Source organism: Labeo rohita, chromosome 14, assembly GCF_022985175.1.
Source record: "Labeo rohita strain BAU-BD-2019 chromosome 14, IGBB_LRoh.1.0, whole genome shotgun sequence".
Taxonomy (NCBI): Eukaryota; Metazoa; Chordata; class Actinopteri; order Cypriniformes; family Cyprinidae; genus Labeo; species Labeo rohita.
The window spans coordinates 27,468,993-27,494,183 of NC_066882.1; the positions used below are offsets into that span (position 1 = coordinate 27,468,993).

General features: G+C 39.9%; 1 protein-coding gene across 1 annotated transcript; it reads left to right on the forward strand.

Moving 5' to 3' along the window:
• The first annotated feature begins 6,564 nt into the window (after positions 1 to 6,564).
• On the forward strand, positions 6,565 to 10,441 carry egr1 (early growth response 1). Its single transcript, XM_051127277.1, has 2 exons — positions 6,565 to 7,209; positions 7,891 to 10,441. Exons 1-2 carry the CDS (start codon positions 6,999 to 7,001, stop codon positions 9,210 to 9,212), a joined length of 1,533 nt encoding a protein of 510 aa, XP_050983234.1. The 5' UTR covers positions 6,565 to 6,998; the 3' UTR covers positions 9,213 to 10,441.
• Positions 10,442 to 25,191: the final 14,750 nt, after the last annotated feature.

Genomic DNA, 25,191 nt, shown 5'->3' on the forward strand with positions numbered 1-25,191 from the left:
TGATTTCGGATTCACGTCTGCCTCTTGCTTGTCATCTGTCATGACATGCTGTGTTCCAGTGGTTATGATTATTGTATGATTTTGGAATGCCCCCCATTTCTGGCTGCGGACGCCGGTGAGTTACCTGCAGGCAATCCTGAATCGACAAGATCCTGTGGTCCAGCATTCCGGCCTAACCTCACCTGACACTGTGTCCACTGGGTAGAGAGTAACAGGTTGATATACACAATGTATCCTGAGGAAAAGTAAACTTCTACAAACTATGTTCATGTTTGGTTTAGGATTTAAATAAGAGTGGTGCTTGTTAAGGCAAGCATCAACACAGTACTACCAACACCCACACTTTAACAACCAAGGCTATATTCATAAGAAATATGTGACCCTGGACCACAAAAACAGTCATAAGTGTCAATTTTTAAAACTGAAATTTATACATCATCTGAAAGTTGAATAAGCTTTCCATTGATGTATGGTTTGTTAGGATAGGCAGAGACACAACTATTTGAAAATCTGGAATATGAGGGTCCAAAAAAGTAAAATATTGAGAAAATCGCCTTAGAGTTGTCCAAATGAAGTTCTTAGCAATGCATATTACTAATCAAAACTGTTTTAATATATATTTACAGTAGCAAATTTACAAAATATCTTCATGGAACATGATCTTTACTTAATATCCTAATGATTTTTTGGCATAAAAGAAAAATTGATCATTTTGGCTATTGCTACAAATATACCTGTGCTACTTAAGACCCAAAAAAGGTTTTGTGGTCCAAAACTCTGTAAAAAATGTGCTGCTTTTTACACAAATTAGAATTACAGGGGCAGATTATTGATAAATAAAGACCATGAACCATGAACAATGCTATGTTAGGACCTCAGCACCCTTTTACCATAGTGTATGATTCGCAAACTAACACATTTTGACATAATCAGCTTCATATGTATGGCTTTTCTAATGTAGTAAACATGCTCGGTAGCGCACCCGGTGTATTTCATTTCTCTAAAATGCAAAGTCATAATAAAGTAGCTGAATGTAGAAGAAGTTGTTTTTATCTCACATTTGCGTTTGTTAAGACTAACAGTTAATTTAAGGTTAGAGCTTAGTGTGGGTGTTTTGTTATTTTTAAACTTTTTTGGGCACTCACCAGACATTTCATTTCTGATATAGAGCATTAACCAGCATAATAAAATGTTGCCACAGGCATGTTTAATTGTTTCAGAGGAAACTGAACACCCCATTTAGCACCAGTCACTGGACATTTCACTTTGAATGTCCCATGACATTTTTAAATAAATAAATAAAAAATAAATACATATATACCTACGTAAATTGACACTGCGCTGTTTAATAAACCCATATCTACAATGAAGGGAAAAAAAATGGTATTGCTTATAGTGCCTCTTCGACTGTAACTATAACATTTTGGTATCCAAAAGAACTTACTTACTAAGCTAAATAAATTTTCAGTTTATGGGTTTCCTGGGAATAAAATTTGTGACCTTGGGGTTTCTGGTGCCATGCTCTACAGCTTTTGCCTCAGGTACAGTGTGACAAACCACCATAGAGTGCTTTTGACTTGGTCCAGGGGAAAAAGACAATACTCTAGCAACCAACCAGAACACCGTTGCAACCATATAGCAATGTGCTAACAATCATTCAGAACTCCTTAGCCACACACAACACACTAGCATCAATGCGGTGAATTTTGATTGGGAAAGCACCTTAGATTTTCTTCATAAAATGTATTTTTGTACTACTAGAGAACATCATTCATCTCTAAATAGACTATAAAAGGGAAATGTGGTAGCTCATGTAGAACCGAGAGCAGCGAAAAGTGAAATATGAGCCTAGTAGAAATCTGGAAGTGTCTGTCTTCAAATGAATGTGGAATCACACCCAGTTAAAACTCTCAAACAAAAATCCAGCCGGCCGGTTTTACCACTACACTGCACTCCCAGTTTACACTCTGATTACCCAAACACAGATGGAAAGAATCTTGCGTAAGAAACAACAAGGCAATGATCCATTAAAAACTCTACCAAACCATGCAAGTCATTCGGTTTCACTTCTCTGTTGTTTCACACCAGCTACTAAAATTAGCTAGACATTTATTCCACTGTAAATGGCTATATCTTACTCATACTTCATACATGTGGCCTAACCATTCATGGTGAAAAACTGTTGATTCCATCGTAGTCTTTTTAGAACCTTTTAGGCAGTTCTATTTTTGTTTAGATTCACAATCTAAATGTGCAGCAGCTTTTTTCAGGAAGTCCCCTTAAATGTAACAGATAGGCCTCAGGTACTGGTCTTCTGACACATAGCTGAACCTCCTTTTGTTGTACACATCAAACAGAGCACAAAGGCAGGCAATGACTCAGTTGGGGGCAGGTCTCAGAGCCTGGCTTTCTGTCGCTGCCTCGTGGGCTCTGGTAATTGTTTTCCTGTCGCCTGTAACCTTCAGCTGGCTAAAAATCCCAAGAGGGCAATGGCTTCATGGCATTTGTCATATTAATGACACAAATGTGTGCATCGGATGTCAGGACATACTGTAAGCCGTGCTTTAGGGCCTACATCACAGTCACGACAAACGCAGTGGTTAGTGCCTGATGTAGATTAGTATGTAACAATTATCCTCAGGTTCGAATGGGCAGAATAATGTAATGGAACATATCTAGAACACATACATGTGTATATATGTTAGTTTTCTCACTAAATATCATCTTCCATTCCCAATTATGGAATTATAACAAGTTGTGGATGTCATTTCATATTACATTTATGCTGTACAAAAGAATAAGACACGTTTTAGCATGAGTGTTTGGTGTGCACTACCTTTCCAAAATTTGGGGTCAGTAATTATTATCATTTTATTAAAGAAATTAATATTTTATTAAGCAAGGATGCATTAAATTGATCAAAAGACTTCTATTTCAAATAATAGCTGTTCTTTTGAACTTTCTGTTTTTCAAGAATCCTAAAAAAATCTGTCACAGTTTCCACAAAAATATTCAGCACAACTGTTTTCAACAGTGATAATAATCAGAAATGTTTCTTGAGCAGCAAATCAGCATATTAGGCTGGTTTTTGAAGAATTGTGTGACACTGAAGACTGGAGTAATGATGCTAAAAATTCAGCTTTGCATCACAGGAATAAATTACATTTTAAAATATATTAAAATAGTTATTTTAAAGTGCAATAATATTTTACTGTATTTTGTATCAAATAAATGTAGCCTTAATAATTATAAAAGATTTATTTCAAAAACCAACCAGTGTATATAATGTGTTTATGAAAACATACACGCTACAAAACAAAACACGCTACACTTTATTTTATCCATTGAGGATTGATGGATTAATGGCCTTGGGACCCAAGTTATGTAACCTTGATGAAAGATTATGTAAACAAACTTCTTATTTGAAAGGTGGATAATGCATAATAAAGATTCATGCACAAGACAAACTAAATTCCTATAATCTGTTCTGATTTCAAGTTAGCTTTTTTGGAACGATTCCTAAAAGTGTATAAATGATTCATTCTTATCAGTTAACACCCATATTTAAAACCATGTTGCGCTAACTACTCTTCGACTAAAGCCTTTAGTGATTCAGAGCAATAAAGATTTACGCTGCCGTGCTGAAAGGCCTAAGCAGGCAGAACCCAGAATGAGCAAACCCTTGTAAAAGGTTATTGAGCCAGACATATCAATACATTATCTCTTTCTTGCAAACATATTTATTGCAAGTGCTTCTCAGTATATATATAGCAAGACGCTACATTAGTGGAAGATAAAAACAGCCTGATTAGGAGTAATACAGATAAATTTGCTTCTAAATTCTCATTCTCGCTATATTTCATAATGCCACTCTCCTTGATCAATACCAAGAGCGTAACTATTCGTCTTTTCTTTGTCTGTTCTAAATCAAGAGACACCATTATTTTCATTTTCTTACTCTCTTCGATTTGCCTGTAAGCACCACAGCATCCATGATCACCTCACGCTTTTCTCTTGACGCTAGAATAACACACATTGCTCTTTTGCTCCACCCTCCCTAAATCGTGTAATAGACTGTCAAATACTCATATATCAGCCAGTCATCCTGTCTGCTCCTCGGCCACCCCCGACGGGCTCACCTTTATGCTGATGATGGAGATGGCACAGGTTGGGGGGGCTGGCAGAGGTGGGCGAAGGAGAGAGAGAAAGAGAGAGAAAGAGAGATAGAGCATCTCCATCAGGCTGCCAGCCAGAGCCAGTGATTAATTCCAGCAGATGCCTGGTATTTGCCTCTGAACGTGGGGGTGTGAAGCGCTCTCTCTCTCCCTTTCTCTCTCTCTCTCTCTCTCTCTCTTTCTCTGTACCCAGGCTGGCTGGCAGATCTTAATGAAATATTAACCAGCAGGAGATAGACCGAGCGAGCGAGGACAGACACAGGCGTGGGCTTCGGCGTAGGTGCGGGGAGAACCGGCCTTTCATAACAAGGAAAAGGAGAAACCCCCTCCACATGAGCATATATATATATATATATACAAACATGAGCCAATAACGCATCAGGTTAGACAAGCTACCCAGGCTGTCCCGTCTCTTCCACCCCCATTCCCTGGTAAGGGAACACCCTCCCACTACTCTTGTTAAACTTATAAGTGAGTCACCAACTGCCACCCCGTTTCCTCAAATGAGGTTCTAGTTATATAAACTTGTTGATCATTGGAAGGCTGACATTCGCCTACATCTCTCTTCGAGACACCTGTGCAACTACATCGAAATCAACTTTAGCCTAATCGTGATCTTTTTATCTTTCATTACATTCTAGTCTATGGCACATTCGATGACATTCCAGTCAAAATCTACGATTTTACATGTAATTCTAAAGTAAAAAATGCCTTTGTAATCTTGCATCATAATGTAATAACCTGCTGCACCTGTGAAACGGCTTTTGACGTCACAAAAACTTACTCAATAAGCTGCTTTTGTGAGAAAACAGCTCATAAATAAACACGCAGAATGCCTGCTCACAAATGCCCAACATTTAAGTTACTTTAAAAAAACAGTTTTGTTAGAGACTTTGCAAACAGTTTTGCAACAGGTAATCGAAAACTCTGACTCATCAGCCATTATTCCATTCAACATGTTGTACTGTCTATTTTTATGCACTTTGTGGAATTTTAGACAACAGTCCAACACACTGAATGAACTGCTCTTCCGTCCCTCACAGACTCGTTTTCGTTCGCGTTAAATTAAAATGGCGTCTGCCCTGACTAAAGTCTATTGAGTCAGCAAAGTTCCATCGATCTCCCTGCCAAAGCCACGGCGCACTCCCTGCTCTTCTCCTCAATTTACAGAGCATCAGTACACCACCGGCGTCCGGAGAGCGTGCTGCAGCGCTTATTTGCATGGGTGTCGGGAGTTGAGTGACAGAGAGGATCCCTGTGTATCGAGTCCGGGACATCCCCCAATTAAACAGATCTCCTCTCTCCTCTGTCAGCACCCGCCATCCATCAGTGCCAACGCGCCGGCCGTGCACCGAATAGCCAAGTGTCACTTCTTTATCAAAACAAACAAGCGGGTTTAATTCAGATTTTAAATATAAAACTGCGTTTTAAAAAATGTACAGGGACTATAGGGAGTGTATATTAGATCTGTGTATTACGTAATTTATAATGCTAAAAAAAAAAAAAAATGTGTTTTGAGCACTTTTCAGCTGGTTAGGCTGGGAGATTATAATAATAATAACTGAAAAATCATATTAAAACGAGTTGCACAAAACAAAACACAGAAAGCAAAGCTGCTCGCTGGAAAACTGTGTTGTATTGCATGTGGGAATATATATATATATGTTATTCGCAATGGCAACAGTACATCGGAATAAATGAGCTTTTCATGCATGTATATAGTAAAGCATAGGTTTTCTCGTGATTAAAATAAGCGCAGCTATAGAAAATACGAACTTCATTACGAATCAAAGCGACTGTGCTAATGTTGAAACAACTTAATATTTCTGCACCGAAAGCGTTGTTTAAGTATTGAGAAAAAAAGTTCGCTCTCATAAATCTTGGAACGGGCGAGGCAGCATAGTGCTGACATTAGTTATTGTGCGGAGCTCTGGACTTCAATTGCACCCAAGCCTCCCTTTCACTGCCAAGCGCCGATCAGCGCTACATCAGGAAACTCCAAATAAGGGCATGGAAGTGGAAACCCACCGGAATCAAGCCTTATGTAGTCACGACCTTATATGGCATGGCGGAGCGGGATCTTCCGGCCAGGGCTCTGCTACAGCGCAGACGGGAAACCCGAAAATGTAGCGAGACTTTTGAGCAGAAAAGCGAGACTTGCGCTTCTCTTTCTCGCAGAGAGACACAGCGCTTACCACGCATTGATTCGCTGTGGAGGAGGAACGGGCATCTCCCCTCCATTTAATGCACAGACTTAATGTTTAAGCTCCCCAATCTGCTTTTTTCCTCTAGGCAAACGTCATGTGTCCTCCACTGCAGTGCCTAAATATGGGCTTCCTCCAGTCCAAATATGGACATCTACGTCACGGCAAGAGGATATATAAAGGAGTAGGGATTCTCTGAGCTGAGAAAGAGCCTAGAGAGCCCAAGCGATTCAGCACTAGTGCAGACAGCTGATAGGCAACACGTTGCGATATATATAACAAACACATTAAATAAATGTGACAAGTCAATTCAAAACAACAACAGAAACAAAACAGCGACCTAATTTGCTGAAAAAAATTCAAAATTAGGGAATGATCAGAAGGGACGTTCTGAATCTCACTTATTTGATCTGAGACACAGTGGATTTGTTCTGCATCTTTGGACAATCAAAAAAGGAGAAGAGGGAAGACAACAAGAAGACAAACTGTGCGAGTGAGGAGATCAACAGAAAGAAGGAGAGACACACATCGCAGCATCTTCACATTTGTCGTCCCAGAGGGGTTAGCTGCTGATCTCTCCAGCGCACTTCTCTCCTCTCCGAGCACACTCCAGAGAGAGATGGCTGCAGCCAAGACAGAGATGCTCCTGCCTGCTCTGCAGATCTCCGACCCCCTGAGCTTCCCTCACTCCCCCATGGATAACTACCCCAAGTTGGAGGAGATGATCATGCTGAACTCTGCAGGGACCCCATTCCTCAATGCCACAGCACCTGAAGGCACAGGCTTTGGCTCCGGGGAGCCCGGCGAGCAGTTTGATCACCTTGCTGGAGGTAAGCACTAAATCCCTCTTGATTAAATTGCGTGGTGAAAAAGCTGCATGCTGCTTTCATACAGAGAATTGCGAGGGTTGTTTGCTTGTGCAAAAATGCAGTTGTTTTCAATAGTTAATAACACGTTTAAACTTAGACATTTAAGAGTTATTGTAATAGCACATTTTGAAATTAAATCACACTGATGCGAAGTTGACAATTAACATTTTAACCAAAGCTGACAGCTTAGTTATTACTAAATAAAATCATTTGAATGAAAGAGACATTTAGAATTTGCAGAACAGCTTAATTTTAAATGCAATTTTTGGATGAAGTGCAGACTGAATAACTATAAGCTGTGTGAGTGGGGAAAAGAGATCAGGATGACAGTAATGAGAAAGAGAGCGCTGAGAGAAGCGCACATGCAGATGGTTTAGCTTGCGCTGGCTCTTGTCTCCGAGGGAGATCGGCAAATGTGTGTGTGTTTATGTGTGTGTGTTTTGGTGGGGGGGTACCCCTGTGCTCCATCAGCACCTGCTGCTCTGTCTGAGATTGTGGGAAAACACAGACTCGACAGCCAGCAGGACCCCCCAACTAAAACACCTTTGGGATCATTTATGTGCTCTCCAGACAATTTAGAGTTAACTAGCTGTGCTGTGGTTTCTAATCCACTCTCTCTCTGTTTTGTGCTTGCTTTTGCAGACACGCTTTCAGAAATTGCCATCGAGAAACCTTTGGGAGATCAGACCTACCCCACCCAACGGCTGCCCCCCATCTCTTACACGGGCCGTTTCACCCTGGAACCTGCCCCCAACTGCAGCAACAGTCTGTGGGCTGAGCCCCTGTTTAGCCTGGTGAGCGGGCTGGTGGGCATCAACCCGCCCCCCACCTCCATTCCGTCCTCGTCCTCTCAGGCGACTGCCCCCTCTTCCTCTTCTTCGTCTTCCATCGCTTCTTCCACTTCGTCATCCACATCCAGTGCCAGCCTGAGCTGCTCCGTCCACCAGAGCGAGCCTAACCCCATCTACTCGGCGGCTCCCACCTACTCCAGTGCCAGCCCAGACATCTTCCCTGAGACTGGCCCGAACTTCCCCACCACAGTGGGCACGTCACTGCAGTACCCACCTTCGTCATACCCCAACAGCAAGGCCTGTAGCACCAGCTTCCCTGTGCCCATGATCCCAGACTATCTGTTTCCCCAACAGCAGAGTGAGATCAGCCTGGTGGCACCCGACCAGAAGCCCTTCCAGACGCAAGCGGGTCAGCAGCCCTCCCTGACGCCGCTGTCCACCATCAAGGCCTTTGCGACCCAAACGGGCTCTCAGGACCTGAAGAGCGTCTACCAGTCGCAGCTCATCAAGCCCAGTCGCATGCGCAAGTACCCAAACCGGCCAAGCAAGACACCTCCACATGAGCGCCCCTACGCATGCCCCGTTGACACCTGCGACCGTCGCTTCTCGCGCTCAGACGAGCTGACGCGCCACATCCGCATCCACACCGGCCAGAAACCCTTCCAGTGCAGGATCTGCATGCGCAACTTCAGCCGCAGCGACCACCTGACGACCCACATCCGCACGCACACGGGCGAGAAGCCCTTCGCCTGCGAGATCTGCGGCCGCAAGTTCGCCCGCAGCGACGAGCGCAAGCGCCACACAAAGATCCACCTGCGGCAGAAGGACAAGAAGGCGGAGAAAGGCACCACTGCAGTGCAGAGCTCGGTCGCCAGCATATCCATCTCAGCTTCCTCGCCGGTGTCCAGCTACCCCTCTCCCATCACTTCGTACCCCTCTCCGGTCTCCTCCTTCCCATCCCCAGTGAACTCCTGCTACTCCTCACCGGTCCACACCTCCTACCCCTCCCCTTCCATCGCAACCACTTACCCCTCGGCGACCAGCACCTTCCAGACTCAGGTGGCCACCTCCTTCCCTACCTCGGTGGCCAGCAACATCTACAGTTCTCCCGTCACCACCCCACTGCCCGACATGCAAGCCGCGCTTTCCCCTCGGACGTCCGACATCTGCTGAGACTTTTGACTCCTGCCCAAAACCTCCAGGCTCTCCCTTGACTCAAAGGAACAGAAAGCATCAATGACTTCTAAGTCCCCTCTGCAAAAAGCACTTTTCTGTCCATGCTCCCAACATGGCTCGGTTACAAAACAGTCAAGGACTCAGCAAAGACTTTTGAAAACAAAAGGGATTTTTGTGTCGTTCTCTCCCTTCGAATCCTATCCTTTCAAACGAGGCGTATGAGAATTTCAAATGACAAACAAAAGCAACAGGCTTCGGCAAGTTTTCCCTCAGACTGTGCGTGCACACAGACGCGGAATGGCTAAAGGACGTTAAGCGGTGTAATCGAAGCCTGTGGGCTTCAGGCTCGACAGAAGCTTGACTCGACAGGTGTACAGTTACAAAAGACGTTTGAATAATATACATAAGCTACAGTATATTGTACATGTGCCATGTTTCCTTTTTGTTTTTACTTTTTAGTACCATTGTTGTGACAATTGATTTGAATATTTGCATTGTATTATTCTTGAGCAGGGCCATATTTTATAAGATACATTCTGTATTAAGTAGTAAAAATGCTGTGATAAGTTCTTGACCTTGTTTGACTAGAAGCACTTAAGTATTCTGACGCATGTGGAAGAGTGATGTTAGTTTCTCTTATTTTGTAAATATCATCCACTGGTACTATCTTTCTCTTTCTCAAATGTGACAACAGAAACCTGTTAAATGGAGGGGGAAAACATCAGAAAAGAATCAACCACAAATCTTCAATTTTTTTGGTGCCTTTTGTGAAGCCTTGCAGATGTTTTGACAGATATCAGCGTGTGGATGCATTGCATCTAGCCTTAAGGTGTAAGGGATTTTGTTTTCTCGTTTCTTTTTTTCTATATTCAGAAAGTCATTTCAAGGAAAGAAGGGAAAGGATTTGAGGGCACTGCATTTCTTTGGGATGTAAGCAAAAAAGAAAACTATAAACTATATTTTTGTAACGGAAATGTACATATCTACATCTTGAGGAGTTGGAATGCTGTAGTTACCTACTGAGTAGGCATGGGATTTTTTGTATGTTATTTACATGCGGTCCATTATTTTGTTGTTATTTTTATTTTGTATTTGTGTTTGTTCAAAAAAGTGACTGTTTATGGCTTCTAAACACATTGAATGCGCTTAACTGCCAATGGGATATTTGGTGTACAAGATATCCTTCAAGAACAGAACTATAAATAAAACCTAAATATATAAATATATATGTTGAATCCCTGTCGTGCTTTTCATCGCTTAGCAACAGGTTTCGACGAATATTGCTTTACAGAGTGAACACACACACACACACACACGCACACACCGCTGCATATTAAAAAACAATTTATTGTAATACAGTATGTCATTAAAAGCCATTAGTTCATGGTCTCAAGTTACCAAATTTAAATTATTACCAGATTTTCTCATACACCTGACAGCATAAATTCATAATAAAATGTGATTAAAATGACAGAGTAGCTGATTGCTATGAATAATTTCAGTAGCTCAGATTAATAATGACAACGTTTCATCCTCAAACAGTATATGTATTTTTCAAATAATTAATTTATTTTAAAGTTTTACAATTGCTTCGTTCTGAAAGCATCCAAGCTTTCATCTGAACAAGTCACGTCTTCCATAACAACAGATATCAAAACTGAAATATAACCTAGAGCGAAAAAGGAAAAGAAAAAAAAAAGAGAGCAAAATTAATAAATAAAAACTTGACATCAAAAATATATGTACTGATGCGTTCTTTTGTTCAGAAGTTCGGCAAACTGAGAAGCCAATCATGGAGTTGATACGGCAGATCAGATTGTCTCTCTTTATTACTTATCAAAAGAGCTCCTGGGCGTCATGAGAATATGTTATCAAAAGATAGCATGTACGAATGTGACTGGATGCGCTTGGGGCTTAATTATACATAGATAGCAATCTTGTAAAATCAGTCGACACTAATAAGACGCCCTTGTAATGGGCTTCCGTGTCTATTGAGTTTGTCAGGGGGGGGAAAAAAAGTCTCAATATCGAAGTTGCTTTTAAGAGTAAGGCAGCTTTTGCTCTATTGTATGTTTTACCTTCCTACATGAGTGCCTTTGTAAAAGAAAAATAATAATCTGCTCATACTAATTTCTCTGCCACCAAAAAGATCAAATGAAAAAACGCTCTCTGTTGCTTTCCATTCTGGCATCCGTATGCACTTTGTGTGCTCGTTATAGCTCGGTTAAACTGTCTTGACGGGCAAGATACAAGTTGAGCAGATTTAATATGACAGAAGTTGTGGGAGTAAACGTAAATGTGTGGCATGCCTATACATTTCTTTCTTCATTTATCATAGTAAAAAGCCAAGGGCCATAAAGGTTGATTATCTTATTACTGCGTGTAAATGTAACCATATGGGTGAACAGATTAGATAGAAACGAGATGATTTTCTCTCATCAAATGCTACAATGCCACACTGATATTCAGACCAATTGAAGTTGCTTAATATGTTAAATCTCAGACTTTTAGGGTGTGTCAGCAGCCCTGGGATGGAAAAATTGGCCTGTTTGTGTAGGGGGACTTTCCCAAACTATGAGGCAATATCAGCCCGAAAGATGAAGCCACAGAGCAGCACCAGATTCAAATGCATCTAAAAGAGGAATAACAACCGTGAGACGGAGCGAGTTGAAGGGAAAGAACAACACAAAGGAAAGTAATTAGGGTAATTGGTCTCATAATCCCAAATTGACTCTCTACAAATGCCTTCAGTGAGACAGCCGTTGCCTGAATCAGATGTCAATGAACCACAATGAACATTGCACCGTTCGCTTGTTCATGCGCACCTATTATTTCACAGGGTCACTTTAATAGACATTCACAAAGTCTTCGGGGGGTCTCAAGCCAAAAAAAAAATAAAAAAAATAAAAAATACTCCCTTGCTAAAACCACCAGTTTAGACCAGCATGAATTTCCATGCTGTTCAGGGGTGTGTGTCTCAAAACTGTGCTATGTTAGCAATTTCCATCCTTACCTACATAGTTCAAAGATTTAGTTTTTCCTTAAACCAACAAACGCAAACAGCACAACACATTTGTGTTGTTATTTTCAGCAATAATCCAGCATTAAAGGGATAGTTCATCCCAAAATGACAATTTTGTCATTAATTACTCACCCTTGTGTCATTCCACCTTTATTCATCTTTGGAACACAAATTAAGATATTTTTGATTAAATCCAAGACCTTTCTGACCCTGCAGCAACACACCACCACATTCAAGGCCCGGAAAGGTAGTAAGGACATCGTTAAAAACAAAAACCACAGAAAAACTTGAAAGCGTGGTGGAGACTGACACGGAAGAGAAGAAATTGTTGAATGAAATCGTTATTTTTCTTTTCTTAGTGCACAAAAAGTATTCTCATAGCTTTATAAAATTAGTGAACCACTAACGTCAGATGAAATATTTTAACAACATCCTTATTTAAATGGTAGCTTTTGTCTATGCAAGGTCAGAAAATTATCATTTCATCCAAATATCATCATTTGTGTTCTGAAGATGAATGAAGGTCTTAAAGGTTGACATGAAGGTAAGTAATTAATAACAGAATTTTGATTTTTGGGTGAACTAACATTTAACTCTCCCTGCCACTGACAGAATTTTCCAGCAATCCATGTTTTTAGTGTTGTAAGGTAGGGGGCGCATTACGCACCTTCTGAAATTGTACAGAATCTCCGGATCCCAAAACAAGTGAAGAAGAAGCAGAAATCAGCAATAGAAGCTTTGCTTACGCACATGTAAGCTTACATGATCACCTGCCTAACATTACTGAATGAAATGTTGAACCCACTAAAAGGTTATATGACTGCACAAGGTTTGGCGGTGTTGATGGGCTTGATCTACTCAGTCTATGTTTTGATTTGATTGTTCTGAATCCAATCCAGATGTAGCCTTTGAAGAAAATTAAATTTGATTTTCTCTGCTTTTGTTCAAAATGTATCTTTTTTAATTAAACTTACCTACATTTAACTGTTGAAAAAAAAAAAAAAAAATGCACGAAGCTAGAATAAAATGATTTTTTTGTTTGGTTGTTTGTTTAAAAGCAGAGATATATTGTATGTTCAGATACTGCTGAAACTAAATATGAAAGTTTTATGAAAAATGGTTAAAAAAAAAACAGAGTTATTTTGAACTTCAATCCTATATTCCCCATTGGAGAAAAAAAAAAAAAAAAAGCATACGCTGGTTAGGTATGTTTTGAAGCACGGCTTCTTTAAGTGGGAGAGAAAAGGGGGTGTGATCAAAAAGTCCACAGGTTGGGATTCAAACTTGGGATGCTCACAGCACAACAGTGCTATATGTCAGCACACTAACCACAAGGCTATTGGCACCTACAATATGTTGTTATTTTCGACAGGGTTGTACAATCCTATGATGATGGCTGTGTGACGACTGTTAAAAAAAAAAAAAACATATTGTCAGTGTTCTACAGTTTCAGGAAACTGACTACCTAGTCAGTTCCTCCTACTATGCAACATACTATGGTAGTTCTGCAGTGAGTTATGTTGTTGTAAAGAAGCACATTCCATTGTGGTAATGCTAGTTTGGTGCTGGTCTAGCTATAGTGAGCTAAAATTTTTATACACTATAGCTAGAAAGGATCAGTTCATCCAAAAATGTTAGTAATGGTAGAGATTCAAAAATGGTCCATCAACATTACTGAAACCAAAATGTGGGATGACATGAATACATAATTCTGTTTATTTTTCCATAAACTATAATTTTATACTAGTTAAAATATAGCAAATCTCCAAACATCCAAATAAATACAGATTTATGCTTTAGTATTGTATTGTTTACAGGCTCTCCACTCTTCATTTCTTTACCAAAGGCTAATTCAAAGCCAGAATACTCTCATGTCGATCTGCTCTGAAGCATCTGTGATAACAAACCCCAAACCCCACATCCGTGGTCATTTCAGAACGGTGTGAGTTTCATATTCAACAGGCATCACACAGGGCTGCGCTAGTCGAGCGCTAGCAGCATCTGAAGACTCCGTAGGGGAGCGGGAATTCAAAGCAGCGTCCCACAACAAGTTTAAAGCCAACTTTGTGACAATGTGCCCCTCACACCCAACTTTAGAGCAGACGAGAGCTCTTTCAAGAGCGCTGGATGTGTTGATAATGTTTTCCCTTTGCTGGCTTTCGTAGCGACTTAGTTGCTTTTGCTTATATCAAAGTCGACCGGCTGACATGGAGGCCTCGCTCAGTTTTGGAGAATGACAGCCATGGAGACGGAGGAAGCAAGATGATGCATCGCTCTTTTCCCCACTCGTCGACTCACAATAAAGCCACCTTACCAATTCTCCCATGAGCCTCCACTTCAAGGCCTCTGCCTGTTAAAATAAGTGTTTGTTCTCTTATTCTTTTTGGACCTTTTTTTTGGAGGGCGTGAGGAGGGGAAAAAAAATGAAAAAGAAAAGAACGAAAGGCGCTCGTGCTCATCCTCATTGTCTATCCCTCGATCCTTGAGCCCAGTTAAATGGCATATGCTAATAAGCTCCATCCATTTCTGATGCAAGGTCCGTATGCAACTCTTTCCCTCTCTCGTTCTCTTTCTCTCTGTCGTTTTCTCCCTTTCATCCAACTACAAATGCTTTCTTATTGCATCTTTGCCCTCAGGCCTTTTAAGATCCCTTTTTGAAATATGCCGTTTGATAAGCACATCATTGGCTAAGTCCCCACAGTGATTAGGGCTTGACTTTAATGTGCTGGCGACAGAGAGAGAGCGAGAGAGAGAGACGGCGCTAAAGAAAGAGAGAATTGAGAGAATTGATGATGTTGAGGCACGGCGCTTTGCACTTCAACTCTCAAATCTGCTCACCTCTTCACAGATGAAATGCACGAGGATATGCTTTCACCCTTTAGATCGTCTCTCACGCCTCTGTGTAACAGCAGTGTTATTAAAATGATTAGGTATCCTGATTATTTGAGGTATTTTATGGAAATTATTTCCAGGGAGTACACTGTTTAAGAACTGGTGATTAGACTAGATTTTAACATTGTTTGAAGGAAATGTAAGTACCGCTTGGTCGTGTAAAACTTTGAACTCTGATGTTCTCCGTTGCTACAGTTACAGTTGCTGGGGTGTCTGGGTAGTTGCTAGGCTAGGTGCTTACTTGGATTTTCTGAGTGTTTGCTATCACATTGCAATGTTTTTCTGGGTTGTTCCCATGGAATTAGTCACAAGAATGCTGTTAAGGTCTTCCAAGTGGTTGCTAGAACACTGTAATACAGTTCATAGATGGTTACTAGGGTGTTCTGGCTGCTAAGGTGTTATTGCAAGTACAATGCTAAAGAGTTGCTAGGCTATCTGGGTAGTTGCTAGGTGCTTACTTGGATTTTCTGAGTGTTGCTATGCCGTTGCTATGGTGTTCTGTGTTGTTCCCATGGAACTAGTTACTAGAACATTGTTAAGGTCTTCTGAGAGGTTGCTAGAACACTGTTATACAGTTGATAGGTGGTTACTAGGGTGGTTGCTAAGATGTTCCAAATGGTTGCAGGTACAATGCTAAGTTGATAGGTAGTTACTTGGATTTTCCGAGTGTTGCTATGCCATTGCTATGGTGCTTTGTGTTTTATTTCCGTGGAATTAGTTGCTAGAGCGTTGTTATTTAGTTGCTAAAGTCTTCTAAGCAGTTGCGAGAACACTGTTATACATTTTTTAGGTGGTTACTAGGGTGTTCTGGTTGCTAAGATGTTCTGAGAGATTGAAAGTACAGTGCTAAACAGTTGCTGGATATCTGGGTAGTTGTTAGGTTGTTACTTAGATTTTCTGAGTGTTTGCTATGCCATGGTGTTCTTCCCATGGAATAAGTTACTAGAACATTGTATGTGGTTGCTAAGGTCTTCTGATAGGTGATAACTAGTGTGTTCTGGTTGCTAAGATTTCCTGTGTGGTTGCAGGTACAATGCTATACAGTTGCTAGGGTGATCTGGGTGGTTTTGTGGTGTTGCTAGGTGGTTGCTAAGGTGTTCTGGGTGGTTTCTGGGTGGTTGCAGGTATAATGCTAAACAGTTGCTTGGGTGTCTGGGTAGTTGCTAAGTGGTTACTTGAATTTTCTGAGTATTCACTATGCAGTTGCTATGGTGATCTGGGTTATTCCTAGCAAATTTCTAAATGATTCCCTATTGGAAAAAAAAACAGCATATGCTGGTTAGGTAGGTTTTAATGCTGGGATGCTGGTTTTAGCTGGTCCTTAGCTGGTTTATGCTGGCCCTTAGCTGATTTAAGCTGGTTCTGGACCAGCACATTACCAGCTAAGGACCAGCATAAACCAGCTAAAACCAGCATCAAAACCTACCTAACCAGCATATGCTGTTTTTTTCAACAGGGTTGCTAAGGGGTGGTTGCTAGAATGTTGTTATGTGGTTCCTAATGTCTCCTGAGTAGTTGCTAGAACGCTGCTATACAGTGAATAGGTGGTAACTAGAGTGTTCAGGTTCCTAAGATGTTCTGAGTGGTTGCGGTTACAGTTGCTAGGGTGTCTGGGTAGTTGCTAGGTGGTAACTTGGATTTTTCGAGTGTTAACTATGCTGTTGCTATGGTGATCTGGGCTGTTTCCAGCAAATTTCTAAACGGTCGCAAGGAATAGTTGGTAGAATGTGGTTGCTAAGGTCTTCTGAGCGGTTGCTAGAACACTGTTATACAGTTGATAAGTGGTTACTAGGGTGTTCTGGTTGCTAAGATATTCCAAATGGTTGCAGGTACAATGCTATACAGTTGCTAGATTGTTCTAGGTGGTTTTCAGGTGTTGCTAGGTGGTTACTAAGCGTTCTAGGTGTTTTCCATGTGTTGCTAGGTGGTTACTAACGTGTTCTGGATGCTAAGATGTTCTGAGTGGTTGCTAGAACACTGTTTTACAGTTGATAGGTGGTTACTGTGGTGGTCTGGCTGCTAAGATGTTCTGAGTGGTTGTGAGTACAATGCAATACAGTTGTTAGGGTGTTCTGAGTGGTTTTCAGGTGTTTCTAGTTGGTAGAATGTTGTTGTACGGTTGCTAAGGTCTTTTGAGTGGTTGCTAGAACACTGTTATACAGTTGATAAGTGGTTACTAAGGTGTTCTGGTTGCGAGTACAATGCAGTACAGTTGCTAGGGTGTTCTGGGTGGTTTTCAGGTGTTGCTAGGGTGTTCTGGGTGGTTTGCAGGTGTTGCTAAGGTGTTCTGGGTGGTTGTGAGTACAATGCAATACAGCTGCTAGGGTGTTCTGAGTGGTTTTCAGGTGTTGCTAGGTGGTTGCTAATGTGTTCTGGATGGTTTGTGGGTGTTGCTAGGTGGTTACAAAAGTGTTCTGTGTGCTAGGATGTTCTGAGTGGTTGCAGGTACAATGGTAAATAGTTGCTAGGTGGTTACTTGCATTTTCTGAGTGTTCACTATGCAGTTGCTATGGTGATCTGGATTGTTCCCAGCACATTTCCAAATGGTATCTAAGGGGTAGTTGCTAGAATGTTGTTATATGGTTGCTAAGGTCTTCTGAGAGGTTGCTAGAACACTGCTATACAGGTGATAAGTGGCTACTAGGGCCTCCTGGTTGCTAAGATATTCTCAATGGTTGCAAGTACAATGCTTAATAGTTGCTAGGGTGTTCTGAGTGGTTTCCAGGTGTTGCTAAGTGGCTGTTAAGGTGTTCTGGGTGGTTTTTAAAATGTTGTTATACGGTTGCTAAGGTCTTCTGAGTGGTTGCTAGAACGCTGCTATACAGTTGATGAGTGGTTACTAGGGTGTTCTGGTGATTAAGATTTTCTGAGTGGTTGCAAGCACAATGCTAAACAGTTGCTAGGGTGTCTGAGTAATTGCTAGCTGGTAACTTGGATTTGCTGAGTGTTCACTATGCATTTGCTATGGTGCTCTGGGTTGTTCCCAGAGAATTTCTAAACGGTTGCTAAGAGGTGGTTGCTAGAAAGTTGTTATGTGGTCGCTAAGGTCTTCCGAGAAGTTGCTTTAATGCTGCTGTACAGTTGATACGTAGTTACTAGAGTGTTCCGGTTGTTAAGATGTTCTGAGTGGTTGCGAGTACAATGCTATACAGGTGCTATGGTGTTCTGGGTGGTTTCCAGGTGTTGCTAGGTGGTTGCTAATGTGTTCTAGGTGGTTTTTAGAATGTTGTTATGTGGTTGTTAGAATACTGTTATACTGTGGTGTGGTTATACTAGGGTGTTCTAGTCACTAATATGATCTGAGTTGTTACAAGTACAGTGCTTAACAGTTGCTAGGGTGTTCTGTGTGGTTTTCAGGTGTTGCTGGTTGGTTTTTAGAACATTCTTATGTGGTTGCTACGGTCTTCTGACTGCTAGAATGCTCCTATACAATTGCTAGGTGGTTTCTAGGGTGTTCTGAGTGATTGTTATGGTGTTCAGGCTAGTTGTTTAGCAGTTGAACTATGGGATTCTGGGTTGTTGCCAAGGCATTTCTATATGGTTGCCAAGGCTTTCAAGGCATTATAAAGTCACTAGGGTTTTCTGAATGGTTGCAAGGCAGTTGTTATGTTGTTCTGTCTAATTGGCAGGGCATTGCGGGGTGGTTGTTTAGGGGTTGAGGGGTTGCTAAACAGCTACTAGGGTGCTCTACTGGGTTACTAGGGTGTTTGGTTGTAAGCACATTAAAATACATTTACCAGTGTGTTAGGGATGATTGCTATGCAATTTATAGGGTGTTCTGGGTGGTTTCTAGGGTGTTGCAAGGTGGTTGCTAAGATCTTCTGAGTTGTTGGCACTGTAAATGATTACTTACATAACTTTGCTTGCTTTCAAGACTCAAACCACACAAATTAAAGTATGATTCATGTAATACTGTTAGGCAGTATTATGCATTACCACCATCAGCTATGCATACCTGTGTTTCATATTAGAGCTGCATTCACTGATCTTCACTTTTTTTCTCACATTGTTCTTGTGCCTTGGTAAGCACTGATATCATTCCTTCCCCGATGACAAACCTCCTAAATTCCTCACACAAACATTGACCTTTCTGAATATTTACATCCACCTAACTTGATTACAGTCATCAGATACGTCACTGTTTGCATCAAATGCGTTGAAATACAGCAATTCCAAACCCCAAAAGTATACACCTGCTCAGTGCCTCATCAATAATGCACTTCCTATCTGCCAGTGGACCATGTGCGGTTACGTGAACACTCACAGCTGTTTCACTACGAGCTGTCCACATTGGTCATGAGCAATATAAAGCAAAAAGTCATTTTCCTCCTGCAGGGTTTGTATTAAAAAGTAAAGCAATCCATCTGTTATATAAAGGTGCTCCACACAGGGCAACGTTTTGGGCACTAATGTAGTTTTGGGAAACAGGCATCAACTTCAGCAAGAACATTCTTACTCAAGTTTATTACTCTCTGCCCCACCCTGACTCACATTTATAGATGTGCTGCCTAGCGGTATTGGATGAAAAGTTATGCAGTTTTTGAAAAAAAAAAAGTGATCTATATTCAAAAAGTCAATTTAAAAAACAAAGGGATACTGAGTTTGTGTGAGAATTCAGTCTGCTCCTCAATGGAGAACCGTCAAAACAAATACTTCTTCTTTAAGCAAAGATTCACAAAGCACGTGCCTCGTGCAATTTATTGTAAGCCTTTTCAGTAGGAAAGCGTATGCTAGACACATAAATGTTTTAATTGTTTACACATACTAAGCAAACCGAACAGGACGTGATCTGCTCTAAGGCCAGTTCGTGTCAAATTACCAGGGAACTGAGCTGTACAGATGTGAAATCGCATCTGTGATCGAATGCTCTGGGAAACTGCAGTAGCCAGCAGTGACATCATTCAATCTGCTGCACAGGAGGAGCATCAGTCTGGACGCATCTCACATCTGCTAGAGATGCAGGGGAAGATCCTGTTTGTAAGCCATTTGTAGGGTTACAGTCCCTTTCCTTCAGAATCCTATGAAAGAGAACGGAAACATAAAAAGGCTTGCATATTATCCAAGAAGAATTGTCATTACAAAATCTAGGAAAGTTATTCTTAAAAATGAGGGTATAATTTACTGCAAAAATTGTATCTTTAAGGATACAACAGTGTGTCACTGGGGAAGTACCCTCAAAGGGACACCATTGTACATCAAGGGTGCATGTTAGTAACAAAAGTACATATTATAAGTACCTTAAAGGGATAGTTCACCCAAAAATGAAAATTCTGTCATTAATTATACTTACTCTCATGTCCTCCCAAATCCCTGAGACCTGTGTTCATCTTCGCAGCACAAATCAAGATATTTTTGATGAAATCCGAGAGCTCTCTAACAGTTAAACCATTAAGGTCACATGGACTGTATTTAACAATCTCTTTACTACCTTTCTGGGTCTTGAACATTTCAGTTGCATTGCTGTCTGAGTCAGAAAGCTCTAGGATTTCATCAGAAATATTTTAATTTGTGTACTAAAGATAAATAAAGGTCCTACAGGTTTGGAACAACATGAGGGAGAGTAATTAATGACATTATTATTATTTTTATTCATTATTTTTTTTAATTTTCATTTTCGGAATGAACTATCCCTTTAAGGGTACATATTACTACTCTAAAGTATTAATCTACCTCTAGGGGTGAAGAAGACGCAAATGTGTCCCTTTAAGGGTACTGCCCCAGTGACAAGCTGTTGTACCCCTAAAGGTAAAAATTTTGAACATTTTTTTTAATTACAGGTATTGAAAGTGTTGCCTTTAAGTTTTGAGTTCAAAATAATGAATAAAAATGTAAATTTTTGTTCCTTCCATCTAATCACCTTTTAGAAAAAATTTAAATCTGATTTTCTTTCAAGTAAGAAATTTTTTTCTTTTATTCATGTCCAATTCATGACCAAAATTCTGTCAACTGTTGTTAACAAAACACTCCCCTAAAACCGGTTTATCACAAAACCATCTGACCAGCATCATGTGATGCCTCTGTGGCAGACACATTATGGTAAATGTCCTCTTGACCTATCTCCAATGATCTATTGTAAAAGAGTAATCTGTAATCTATGTTGAGTACATTGTTATGGTATGCAATATTTTTTACGATTTTAATTCTAATAAATATTAAAGGGAACCCTTTTTACCCCTTCTTACAAGAAATATAAGTAATATAATATAATAGTAATATAAGCCTCAGGTGTCACTAGAATGTGTTTGTGAAGTTTCCTCTCAAATTACCTAACAATTATTTATTATATCACTTTGAAAATGCCCATTTTCACTAGAAACAAAAACACGTTTTTCGTGAATGTCTCTTTAAATGAGCTGCTGCTTCCCACCCTCTTTTCATGAATAGGGCTGTGCCTTTACAGTTCATACCTCAGATACTTTGATTATCGTGTGTATCACCCTGAAAACTTATTTGCATGTATATCAGTTAAAATTTCTGCCATATACAGTTTTCTGAGCGCACATACCTGAAGCACACACACAGAAAGCAGCTGTCACACAGCATGTGAGTACTAAACTAAGTTTTCTTTCATGTCTTTTCATGCTTAAACTGTCAAATACACTGTCAGTTATGTAAGTGTATGTGTGAAATATACAGTACCTGCACTGCTGTCTACATTGTTAATATGACCCAAACAATAAAATAAAAGCAGAAAATCACTCGCTACTCTGGAATGAATAACTACAGCTTTTAAAGAAGACATTTCTTACTTGAATGCTGCTTTAAATGCTCTATGATAAACATGGCAGACTTTGTGTGGCTCACTCAGCTTATACAGCAGTGTTCATCAACAGCTGTGGGTGGGGCCTGTAAAATATGACATCACTTTTTATAGATTCTGCAAACAGCTTCTTTGGAGACACTGCTTATGATTTATGGGGATTAAAATAAAAGGAGTGGGTGGATTTTTAACAGGGTGGTAGTGTACAAACACTGCCAACACACATTTATGTTCGAACAACATAATAGGTGCCCTTTAAAATTTGTGGTTAACCTGATCAAAGAAAATAACATTTGGTTGGCCAGACATAGCTGAACTTATAAGTCAAAAAAAGTGAAATTGTCAACCCATAACATTGTTGTGAATCCACCAGCAGGGAAAACATCTTTTTTTTTTTTTTTTTGGTAATATCAGAATGGTGCTTAATGATTAAGCTTGGCATCTAGCAGATAAGTTACATTGATAACATATATCAACTAAAATCAAAAGCTGTTTTATTGAGAAAGCATATTTATATATATATATATATTTATTCTTTTTTTTTTTTTTTTTTTTTCCTGATGTGAAATGTCTTGTAAATTATAGAATGACTCGTGAGCCTAAGCCATGCATATTGACTATATTTTGTCCTGCTGCTCTCGGATAAGATGGGCGCTCTGGGCAGAATGTTCCGGCACTTTTCCGCATGTCCTGTGTCATTTACACCTGCTGCGTTCATGCCAGTGATGTCACTTCACTTCAGCCGTAACACACACCACCTGTCAATTACAGTGAGAGCAGCTTCTCGCCATCTCGCTGACACCTGCCCTGACGCACACAGATACACACCACGACCAACTGTCCATCTGTGTTTCACTCCAAATAACCCTCACTAGATGACCATTATTCAGGCATTTAATTGGTTTCAATGATTTATCAAGCTAAAGTCATCATAGTCATGCTTACAGCTGTAATGGAAATAAAAAGAAATGCATTCACACATGCATGTTGGTTATGTTGCACTCAAGTTTCTCATGGCGTGATCCGAATGCATTTAACCATGACAACAGAGCGAGACGTGGCTACGTGCCATCACAAATCCATCACGTCACTTGTTAGGTAACGCCATCATGTGTGTGAACTTTAGCTGTGATAAATAATGCAATAAGTGATATGAATGAAACATTTAGTTACGCAACTGAACAATGGCTTTCTTCATGCTAAAGCCACTGACTAATGGCACATGCCAGTAATGATGATGACCGCTTCATCAATGGATGCCAAATGAGGAAAGCTAATGTCGAAATGAGAAATACATTGCCATGTAATGAAACACATCTCTATCAGCTGTGATGTAAAACAGCCTTCAAAAGCGATTTACATTATACAAAGATTGCATGTTATATGGTCAATTAAAAAATATATATATATATATATATATTTTTTATAGAAGTGTAATTTATGTGAGCTCCATATAGAGAGAGAGGGGGGAGGGAGAGAGAGAGAGTGAGAGAAAATCTGATATAATTGTCAGTTTTTTCTTTGCAATAAATGTGTAAAGTTCAGTTAAGTGAAGTTCACAAATCTGTTTATATACACACACACACACAATCAATAGTTATTTTTGGAGAAAAGAAATCTGCTTTGTAGACATCTTTGAATTATTTTACTGTATTTTTGTTTGTTTTATTCAGCCTTTTTTGTGTTGTCTTGTGTCTTGGGTTTGTTTTCTGTTTATACATGTATGGAATGAAAGGTTACCAACAACAGGCAAATTTTCTTTCACAAAAATGCAAAAAGCACAATAAAGCAAAAGAAAAAAAAAAAAAAGCAAAGCAAAACCCAAAAAGAACAAAGAACAAAAAACAACACAAAAAACAAACACAACACAATGCAAAACAAAAAATGAACACAAAACAAGAAACAAGGCAAAAAAGACACAACACAAGGCAAAACAAAACAAGAGACAAGACAAAATAACACAAGGCAAAACAAAAAAATAACAAAACAAGAAAAAACACAAGGCGAAGCAAAAAATAACACAAAACAAGAAACAAGACCAAATAAACAACACAGGGCAGAACAAAAAAATAACACAAAACAAAAACAAGAAACAAAACAAAAACACAAGGCGAAACAAAAAATAACACAAAACAAAACAAGAAACAAGACAAAACAAATACAACACAAGGCAAAACAAAAAAATAACACAAAACAAAAAATAAGACAAAACAAACAACACAAAAAACACATAAAACAAGAAACAAGACAAAACAAACACAAGGCAAAACATAAAAGTAAAAAGACAAAACAAGAAACAAGACAAAACAAACAACACAAAAAACACATAAAACAAGAAACAAGGCAAAACAAAAAAGTAAAAAGACAAAACAAGACAAAACAAACAACACAAGGCAAAACAAAAAAAAAAAAAAACAAACAAAACAAGAAAAACAAGAAAGGCAAAACAAAACAGTAAAAAGACAAAACAAACAACACAAGACAAAACAAGAAACAAAACAAAACAAACACATCGCAAGGAAAACAAAAAAAATAAAACAAAACTAGAGACAAGACGAAACACAAGACCAAAAACAAAACAAGATAAAAGCAAACAAAGCAAAAGAAATGAAAAAAAAAAAATACACAAAACAACAACCCTCAAACAGAAAACAGAACAAACACAAGACAACACAAAAAGGTCAAACAAAACAAACAACAATACAGTAAAACAAAAATCAACAAACAAACCCGATTTCTGCAAAAAAAAAATAACTGGGTTATTTTGATTGCATTAGTAGAGTAATATTTTGTGTCTGCATGAATATCTAGGGATTATAATTTGTTGCTGTTGTTGTTGTCTCATAGCATAGTTGTTTTCTTTGCCACTGTTGCCACAGGCATCCTTGCAGGGACGCGAGACTGGGAATTCAAATACTGCTCGGTGACAGTCTTTGTAACAGGCACGGCTACAAGAGAACCAGAATACGAAGTGAATACCGCCGCTGTGTTTACATAGCTGCAAGGCCACTGATTCGTACAATGCAAGGTGTGCAAACTGAAGGCAGCATGGTGCTAAAGAGTATTTTATCTATTGAAAAGCCAGAAAGGACGAGGACCACCTTGTGCACATGTGTTTGTTCAAGTCAAAATGCCTGGCATCCTTCACTTTCTGTGCACCCTACACGGTCGTCTTTGATACAGCGAAAGAAGCTGCGGTATTTTTAGGATTCTTGTGATGAGGTGGAACCAATCTCTCTTCTCTATGGAGGCTGATGTCACCAGGGTGCGTGGGCATGTGGCAGGGATGCTGGGCTACCTGC

Coding starts and splice junctions, on each gene's coding strand:
- egr1 (XM_051127277.1), top strand. CDS start 6,999: ATGGCTGCAGCCAAGACAGAGATGCTCCTGCCTGCTCTGCAGATCTCC. Junction 7,210..7,890: donor GTTTGATCACCTTGCTGGAG/GTAAGCACTAAA, acceptor TTGCTTTTGCAG/ACACGCTTTCAGAAATTGCC.